The sequence below is a fragment of the Lemur catta genome, chromosome 3 (assembly GCF_020740605.2).
Source record: "Lemur catta isolate mLemCat1 chromosome 3, mLemCat1.pri, whole genome shotgun sequence".
NCBI classification, from domain to species: Eukaryota; Metazoa; Chordata; class Mammalia; order Primates; family Lemuridae; genus Lemur; species Lemur catta.
Window position 1 is genome coordinate 122913962 of NC_059130.1, and position 9790 is coordinate 122923751.

Sequence of the window (9790 nt, forward strand, 5' to 3'; positions counted from 1 at the left end):
GGGAGACGGCTGCGGGGAGGCGAGGCGGCAGCTGAGTCGTGGGTGGGGGCCGTGTGTGGGGAGCCATCTGTCTCATTCTGTCAGCTCCCCACCCAGCAGGGACGTGGTGGCCCCTTCAGCACTCTGACGGGAGAGCTGTTCATCAGAACTCACTGCCAGTGACCCTGCCACCGCGTGGGGCAGAGACATTGCCCTGCCTCCCTCTGCTCTGAGCCGGTTCCCCGGAGGGCAAGCCCTTCACGGTTATCTTTACAAACTTCTGCCTGTAAGGACACCCCTCCTGGGAACTAGGAGCGTAAGGCCGTCCGCATCTTGGGGTGGCTGCGCCCATACAGTGGGTGCCTGATGTGATGCTGAGGCCGAAGGGGCAGAACGTGGCTCTCAGAGCCCAGAACATTCAGCACAGGGCACCATCCCCAAAGACAGGAGAAGAGCGATGGGCTGTCAGCTGCTCCTTCTTCCCAGGCCCTGCCGGCCGGCCTCCCGCACATCCGTCATCGGGCAGCGTTAGCTCTGTCGGGGGCAGATGCTGGCTGACGAGCTCGCTGTGAACATTAAATGTCGGATAAACATCAGAGTAGACTTGAGGCCAGGGCAGGGTGCTGAGCTCTCCCTCCACCCTGAGTTGACCACGAGGGTGACCTGTACTTGGGCCTGTGCACTCCTCGGGTCACTTTTGACTGACTAGGTAGGTGGGAGAAGCATCCGGAACCTTTGGTGTACTTGTTTGGGATGCTATGGTGTGGGGCGGGGCCCTGGCCTGGGGGAGCCCCAGGTTGGGAAGCTCTGCTAGGCTGTGTCGCCACAGCTGTTACCCGAGGGCCAGGGTGGACAAGGGGGGCCCCTGCCCCACACGTGCACGACCTGAGAGCCAGCACCCCCTCGTGGCATGTGCGTCAGTACCTTGCTCCCATGATACCGTCCTCGCTCCTAGAGTCCTGCCTAGAAGGAGGATTCTTCATGTGCTTGGGGAGGAAGTAGAGGGTGACAGCCCGTCTGACTCTCCCTAAGCATGTGGCAGTGTCGACATCCTTGCTGGCGTCACTGCGGATCTGGAGGACACCCTGATGCCCGGAGCTGCGTGGGCTGGAGCCTGGGCCCGACGGGAGACACAGTCTTTGTTCTTCTTACTGGAGCCCCCGCGGCTGCTCAGGAGGCGCCTGGCTCTGAGGCCGCCCCAGGCCCCAGCAGGGCGCAGCAGCAGAGAGGGTGTCTTCACCCGGTGGCTGGATGGCCCTGCCTGTCCCCTCCACGGCAGCTAAGCAGCTGTGGGTGCAGGCAAGCTGCAGGCTCCTCCAGGAGCACCGTCCTTCCCCCTCCACCGTCCAGACCCTCGAGGTTCGCCAGCTTCCCTGCTTCCTGCCGGTAGGTCCCAGCCCCAAGAGCCTGTTGGCACGGAGTAACCTGGGGGCAGCTGAATCGCTGCCCACCTCCTCTGTTGCTTTGGGCAAGTTACTCAGCCTCTCTCTGCTTCACTTCTTCATGGGTAAGAGAGGACCAGTAATAATCTTGATGCTGCTTCTCATGGGTTGTCGTGACAGCTCTAACGTGCCTGCAGCGGGCCTGGCATGCAGAAGGACTCCCTCGATGCCCGCCACTACCTGACAGCTGGTTGCCCAGAGAACGTCCTCATCGCCCTGGTCCAGCCCCAAGTTTACCTGCGAGCACAGCCGCTGTGGGCAGAGGGCGGGAAGGCGCTGCCCTGTGGTGCTGGTGGGCCCCTCTCCTGGGGCCTGGGGGTCACTGGCCCCGGGAAGAGAGGAGAGCTGGGCTTCCTCCATCCACAGCTGCCCTCCTAGGTCTAGTTGGGCTTTTTCCCTTTTCTTGCTTTTTAATTATGGAAAAGTTCAAATACGTGCAAAAGTAGAGAGAAGAAGGATTATGTCGTTAGGAACTCGGGGCCGGTCTCGTTCGTCTGTAGCCCTGACCGCCTCCCCCACCCGCTTACTGTGAAGGAAATCTCAGACATCACGTGGTTGCCTCGGTGTTCCAGTGTCTCTAAAAGATAAGGTCTCTGTCCAGAGTGTCCTTGGCCTGTTCTCACAGTGGACTGGCCTCCAGGGAGTGGCCCTGGGCAGCCCCTTGCCCCGCACAGGCCCGGCCTGCAGGCCCAGTCTCCCTCCTCACAGTCGCCACGGAACCACCGATGGCCCGGGCTCGGGCTCTGGTGTGCACGTGTGTCCTTCCTGTTGTGCTAGAAAATCACCAAGAATCCCAGCCTCTTGGAGCCTGGAGCGAGAAGGTGTCTTAGACCATTCATGCTGCTATCACCAAGTGCCATAAACCGGGTGGCTTATAAACAACAGAAACTTATTTCTCACAGTTCTTGAGGCTGGGAAGTCCAAGATCAAGGTGGTGACAGATTTGGTGTCTGGTGAGGGCCCCTTACTGGTTCACAGATGGCGTCATCTCATTTTGTCCTCACGTGTGGAAGGGGCGAGTATCTCTCTCGGCCTGTTCTGTAAGGGCAGCGATCGCATTCAGGAGGCCTCCCTGTGACCTGCTCAGCTCCGGATACCCTCACCTCGGCGGTCGGCACTTCAGCATGTGTGTTTAGGCGGCACAAGCACTCAGACCATAGCAGAAGAGACCCAGAAGGTCAGGCAGTTGACCCCTCCACCCTCATAGCAGGTCATTTGCCACTAATGGCAGCCACCGTCCACTGATGGTGGCTCCTCACCTCTACAACCCTGGGAGGACAGACTCTTCTCCCCATTTCACAGATGAGGAAGCTGAAGTGCAGGGCGATAAGGAACTTACCCGAGAGTCCACCCAGTATTCTGTGGCAGAGCCTGGCAGGTCTCTGATGAGCACTGTCCCCTCTGCCAGTCCCCTGGGGCAGCCATCATGGTGACAAGGCCTGGCCCTGCCAGGTGGTGAGTCTGACCAGGTGGGGGATGACCCTGGGTACATTCTGTGTGTTGTCAGCTAGAACATCAGCTCCCCCAGGACAGGGTCCCCAGTGCCCAGCTGCCCATGGGGCACTCCCTACGCGTGTGTGGACTGAGTGAGTCAAGGCGTCTGGTTTTAATCCAGCGAGCGTTTCCTCCGCCCAGCTGCCCCCGAGTGTGCCAGGATTTGGGTGGGGGCACCCACCACGCCAAACCTTTCCCTTTTTACTCCCTGTAAACCAAATGAGAGAGTTCACACCTCTGTGGCAGTTTTGTGTTCCAACAGCTTTATTAAGATGTAACTACATACCATGCAGTTCACCCATTTAAAGAATACAAGTCAGCGGTTTTCAGTATATTCACCGAGGTGGCCATCCATCACCACATGGATTTTAGGACATTTTATCATCCCAGAACGAAACACTGCACCCCTTAGCCATCACTGGTCCCCACCCTCCATCCCCACAGCCCCTGGCAACCACAGATCCACTCTCTGTCTGCGGACTTGCCCATTCTGGACATTTTGTGCAGATGGGCTCAGTCAGTAGGTCGCCCTTTGTGACCGGCTGCTTTCACCATCAGTGTCGTTTTTTAGTGACTGATGTCGAACAGGGACCGCTAGGAGGAATCTGGTCCTCACAGCAACCCTGTCAGGTGGGCACTGGCCCGAGTTACAGACGAGGAACGTAGGTGAATTGTGTGAGGCCACAGGACTAGGAAGGGTGCGCCGGGAGAGGAGGCCAGGCCAGTTTCTGGGCAGAACAAAGAGGCCACTCCAGGAAGGGCGAACAGTAGGGCGGGGTCCTGAGGGGGCAGGCCTGTGCCCTGGCCTGTGCCTGAAGCTGCCCGTTCCGGAGGCCATGCAGAGCTTGGTCACAGGTTCCATCCAAGGCTGTCAAGGCCAGCATTGAGGGCACATGTGGCATGCTTTTGACAGAAGGACATGGGTACCGGTTACCATTCAGCCACCTCCAAGGTGGTAGTGGGGTTCCTTAGGAGAGGGGGTCCCTGCCCAACTCCGTTCCGAATGCCTGAATTAAACAAAGTTAAACAGATTTATCTTACTTTGAGATTCTCAGAACCTTGATTCCAGCATGCATTGTTTATTGTAAGAGGCCATTTAGAGTGTGCAGGTTCCCAAACCTACCTGGCCACAGACCACCAGAAAGGATTCGTTTCCCACTAGAGTTGGGGATATAGAGGCCAGGGGAGGCCCGAAGACCACCAAGACCCCCAGGCCTGCTACAGGCTCGTGGTTGCCATGACAATGCCAGCGGGGCGGTGCCCAGTGTGGGTGGAAAGCCCACGGGGATCACAGACACAGACAGGCAAGCGTCTCCTGGGCCCAGCTGCCATCCAGGGCACCCGTGAGGGTGTCGGCTCCACAGAGCCATTTGCCACCTCTCCCTTGGCCTCCGTGCCCCTCTGGCCCTGAGAGCACTTGGCTGGTGACCCAGGCACTTGGAGACCAAGTTCCTTGCCAGTCACCCATGTCTGCATATTTCCAGAAAGTCTCCTCATATCGGGCAGGGCCTGGCTCCGATGCACTGGGCAGAGGACTCCCCTCTCCGCGTCCCCCCTCCATCCGGCTGCCTGTCCTGAGCCAGCCTCACACGCTTTTCCTGTTGAGGGTTCTTTTTCTTTCCCAGCCTCTTCTTTCTTCTCCCTGGGGGCAGATACTCCACCAGCTAGAGGGACACCTGCAGCAGAGATGGGCCAGCCCTTCAGACTGGGAGGAAGCTTGGTGCCCCCTTCTTTGGCTCTCCTGCTCTCAGCCCCGGCTGTGCCCTGGGGCCACAGTCACTCTAAAGCCAGCACAGCCAGCAGCCAGCCCCACCAGGCCCCGACTCCCTGCTTCCCAGCTCTGGGACCCCACACTCACTCCAGCGTTTGCTCCACCCACTCAGGGTCCTCCTGGAGGTAGGCAGGAAGCCGGGCTGTGGGCTGCTGCTCCTCTGTTGGTCACCGTGGGGGGATGGGAGCCGCTGGTTTTCCTCCCCCACACCAAGCAAGTCCCATGGGGAAGGCGAGGGAGAAGGAAAAGCTCCTGCTGTCCTGGCCTGTCGGCCTTGACCTTGCATTCTTGGCCACCTCTCATGACCCCCGTTGGGGCAGGGCCCTACCACACAGAGTGTGGTCCATGGGCCAGCAGCATCACGTCACTCTAGAGCTTGTCAGAAATGCATCTTAGCTCCCAGACCCACTGGATCAGAATCCGCATTGACAAGCTCCCGAGGTGATTCGTGTGCGCGTGATTCAGCCCCTTCTGCTGGGTGTGCACAGAACCTTCCTCGGAGCCCAGCAGGGTTCCGCCGAGGCTTCCTGGGGCCTCCATCAGCAGCAGGGCTGGGCTCGAGCCCTCCAGTCCCCAGGAAGCCCAGGGGTCTTGCCCCCTTAGAACTGCTGCTGAAACGGAGAAAGGACATTTTATTTTCCCTGGGCTATTTCAGGTCAAATTGTATAGCCTCAAATTTTATTTTTAAAAAAGGTAGCCAGAGATTAAACCAGAACAGCAGGAGGGATTCTTCAACAAAGTGTCTTGGAAAAGCCACCACTTTTCCTGTGTGCACTGAGGACTCTTCAAACGGGAACCAGAACCAATGGAAGGAGCAACATCCTGTTTCTTTAAAATCCCGAATGTTCCGTTGGCTCCAGGCCGGCAAGGTTTTGACAGTTTACACCTGGTGACATTTAGAGAACAATTTTGGAGAAACCTAAAGGGGAGGAAATATTTGGTATAACTTGACATTACATCCTCTGGCTGGTGGTTCTTTCTTTTGCCAATATACCATTTGTCTATAAAACACTTAGGCCTAAAAATAGCTGCTGGAGTTTGGTGTCATTGTGGATGAAGGGCAACTGCCCCATTTTTTTGGCTTTCATGCACCCTCAAAATGTCTCAACAAAATGTCGTCCCAAAGGAATTAGCACAGCCCATTAAACCTGAATTTCTGGCCAGGGCGGGACCAGACAGAACTTTGCAGTGGGACAGATGGGACCTCAAAAGTGACCACCTACCGTTCCTGGGGCAGCATCTGCCCAGGGGCCACAAGACTTAGTCGCCCAGCCAGGCCACTCTGAGAGGGAAAGGGGATGCCCTTCAATCCCAGCAGGTCAGCAGTCATGAACTAGGACCATCCTGGGCAATGCCCAGTCTTTGGCTTTGGGAAGTGGGGGATGCTGTGCCGTCCATGACCTTGAGAAGGCAAGTGCCCTGAACCAGGAGCAGTAGTGCCTGCTTTGTGGGAAGGGAGCCCCACCACCATACCCTGGGCCGTGCAGACACTCAGGAAGCAGCCCCTTGGACCCGAGGCACCCTTCTTTCTCATTGCTGCTTAAGCAGTTGGGTCCCCATGTTCAGGGGGCGGAACCACTGACCAGCCTGGATTTAGCCCATAAGCAGCCGGCTCCCTTCCTTCCTCTCTACTCACACTTGGCTCAAACTTTAGACCTTCCCTCCCATGGTTCATTATCGAGTGCATTTTCAACTGAAGTTCATTACGAAAGAGACACTGGGCTTGGAATTCCAGCCACTGTGAAAGCTGATGTGGGGTGTCCACAGGGCTCAGCAACCCTGTTTACCGCTCCTGAGCCCACCATGCCTTCCGTGTCCCCTTGACCTAGCAGATGGGCCCTACAGGAAGATGAGGCCGTGAGGCCAGCAGAGCTGGGCGGGGTCCTCTGCGCCGTCCTGGGGGTGCAGGTCCGCAGGTGGGGGCAGCTGGCTCTGAGGGCAGCACGGCACACGGCACGGTCCTGCAGTGTCTCTAACCTGCCTGTTTCTGTGTGTCCTGCAGCCCGAGACCGAGGACGAGAAGAAGCGCTTTGAGGAAGGCAAAGGGCGGTACCTGCAGATGAAGGCGAAGCGACAGGGCCAAGCAGAGCCTCAGGCCTAGACCCCTCCTCCTGCCGCCAGGCCTCGAGGAGCTACGGCAACAGACCCTGTGTCCTGTCACTTAGAAGTTACCCCCTTGGCCAGAAACCCAATTCACATTGAGACCTGGTGTGGTGTGAAGTATTCGTATCGCAGTGTTAACCTATACTCTTTCCTGAAAACCTACACACCAAAGCTTTATTTATATCATTCCAGTGTAAACGCTACACAGTATTGTCCCAAACGCAGGAGGCATTCCACGGAAACCCTCGGGAGTGCTCCCGAGCACGCTGCGGGTATGTGCAGGATCCAGCACTGCTAATAAAATCGCTGTTTGGCTGGAACCGTGTGTCCTGGTGGTCGTTTGTCTTGGGGGGCTGCCTTCCCACTGGGCATGGGATGTGGGCTTTGGGGGCTCCCTTGTGCAACCTCAGCCCTCTATTCCAGTGAGCTCACTGCCGCCTGGGTCCCGCCCCACGTGGGTACCCACTCCGGCGTGTACCCTGGAACCTCAGGTGCAGCTGCACTGATTCACATCTGGCAAGCGACTTGCCGGCTAGAGGGAACGCCCATGTCCTGTGGGGCCCTGGTTCCTCGTCCTGGCCCCATGGCCCCACCCTACTCCCTGGACCTCAGAGGCAGCCTAGACCCTGGGAGGGTGTGGGCTCGGGACACCCCGCTTCCCCACTGACTTGCCTTGTGCAGGTGCCAGCTCTGAGCCTGTGTGGCTCTCCCATGAATGGGGCAGGACCCTCTCAGTGCTCCTGAGGCCTCAGGGAGGTGATGTGTGGGCAAAGCCGAACACGGCCTGGCCTGAGGACACGTGGGAGCCCCACCCTGGCCCCAGCCCCTCCTCACCAGAAATTGCCCAGACACCCCTGCTGGAGCCCTGGACCCTGTGTCTGACATGGAAACTCCCCCAGAGTGGCTGGGAGACACTGGGATGAGTGTGGGTGGGGGTCTGAGGGACAGTGTGTGAGTGCTGTTGGTGTGAATCTGTGCATGTGCATATATGGTGTCACTGTGTGTACATATGTCACTGGCAACGTATCTGTCACTGCATCTGTGTGTGTGTGGTGTGCGAGCACCTGTGTGTATCGGTTCCCGTGTGCATCTGCCAGCAGCCTTGGGGCAGATTAGCAGCCAAGGCCACGGCAGGGTCCAGGACCCCACCCACATCCATGGCTGAGAAAGGTCCCTCCACCAAGCACACCTGGAGGTGGCACCTGGGAGAATGTTCCTGACAGGCTCATCCCAAAGCCTGAACATCTGTCCCGCCGCCTAGAGAAGACCAGCCAGCCAACAGCGGCAGCCTTGCGCAAGGCTCCCTCGGGCCCCTGGAGAGAGCACTCAGCTCCAGATGTGCCGAAACACCCGCCAAGAGCTTCGGAATCTGTCTCAGGCCCGGTCCCAGCTGACTGGGTTATTTCTGGCCTGGGAGCAGGGGGAGGGAATAAGCCCAGCCACTTGAAGCCACAGCCACCCCACTCTGCCCCTCAGCCCCCTGGGGCCCCCAGCTCCACCCATGACCCATGCTGAGGTGGCAGCCTGGGCTCAGCACGATGAGGAGGCTGGCTGCCCTTTGAAGTGAGCAGCTGGGCCAGCCCAGGCCAGTCACCAAGCTGAGACCAGAGCTGGCCATGCATCCCCAGCAGTGCCAGAGCCCAGGGGCTCACCAAGGGGAGCAGGTCCCCAAAACCTCTACATCCTTCATAAGAAGGTGGGCCCTGGCATCAGACTCCCTAGCTCAGTCCTGGTTTAGCACTCGTCCCTGCGGCTTTGGGCAAACCTGGGACCTAAAAACTACCCACCAAGTTGCTTAAGCACTTAGCACCAGGCCCCTCCCCCAGAGCCAGGGGAGGCCAAGGCAGAGGCACCGAGCGACAGAGGCCTGCGACAGGCAGCCGGGCTGGTGGGGAGGGAGATCTGGGCCACAGGCCTCGGGCAGGCTGCCCTCTGCCAGCAGTGCAGCAGCATGGCTTTCAGTGGCCAAATTCCCTGTGACTTTGCCATAGAAACGCCATACTAGATTACAGCTACCCTGTGCCAGCCCCGCATTGCTGGTGGCCTATGTATAACAGGGCTGCCTGTGGGGGAGCTGGCCTGTCCACGCAGGGCTCTTGGGGTGCTGAGGCACTGACCACCCTAGAAACCACAGAGAACATGAGAGTGGACATGGCCCTGGCTCCCTCTTCCCCAGCCCCCCACATTATTGTAGAAACTTTCTCTACTAACACTTTTACTTTTGTCTCATAGGACGGACCCTAAGGCCACTCTGGGGCCCCTCAAAGCTGTTCAGGGAGCTGGGGTGTGAGGACGGTTTAGGTGGGTGCAGGTGCCAGGCTAAGGAGTCCTTCGGACAGCCCTGCCCAGCCCAGGAGAGCAGCTGTCTGGGTCTCGTCCTGGCCAGTGCCCACCTTCCTCCAGACACAGGCCGCCTACCCAGGGATGCTTCCCTGCTGCAGGGGAAAGAAGGGCTTGTGCCCATCGTGTTTGTGCTCAGGGACTTTCTAGAAGAGACAGGCGTGATACTCCGCCTGGAAGGGAGGCCAAGATGGCCGCAGCACCCTCTCATGCTTTGAGGGGTCTCCAGAGGCCCCCATCAAGGGGGTGGAGGGTCTCCCCAGCCTATGGGTGACAGCATGTGCCGTAATAGGAGTGTAGCGGGAGGGGAGGCTCCGGAGGGAAGGGAGGGAGAGCGGCTGGGGCGCTGGGCGGCAGACCCTGGCTCTCCCAGCTGCCTGGTGTGGGCAGAGCTTCACAGAGACCGTCGCTGAGCCTGGGGGGAGGGGCAACCACTGGGAGTCCCGCGGGCCACTCGCTCATTCCCTCCGCGGACCCCAGGGCCCACGCGGAAGTTTGAGTCCTTGGCTGGCTCAACCTGGTCTCTCCCCGCCCCAGCTCCTGACCCAAGTCCGGTTCCTAGGAGCCGCTGGTCCTCAGGCCCCGCGTCCTCTCCACGCCCCGCTCCGGTCGCTCATCTTAGATGTGGCTTCCTCCGGGGAAGGCCTTCCGGACCCCCCAC

At 59.0% G+C, this 9790-nt stretch overlaps 1 protein-coding gene across 1 annotated transcript in view; it reads left to right on the forward strand.

Moving 5' to 3' along the window:
* The window catches only part of ACOT7 (acyl-CoA thioesterase 7), a 101071-nt gene extending 93962 nt beyond the window's left edge, over positions 1-7109 (forward strand). Inside the window, 1 exon segment of the mRNA XM_045546280.1 lies at positions 6689-7109. Within this exon segment, the coding sequence (XP_045402236.1) occupies positions 6689-6787 (99 nt within the window). The 3' untranslated portion in view covers positions 6788-7109.
* Positions 7110-9790: the final 2681 nt, after the last annotated feature.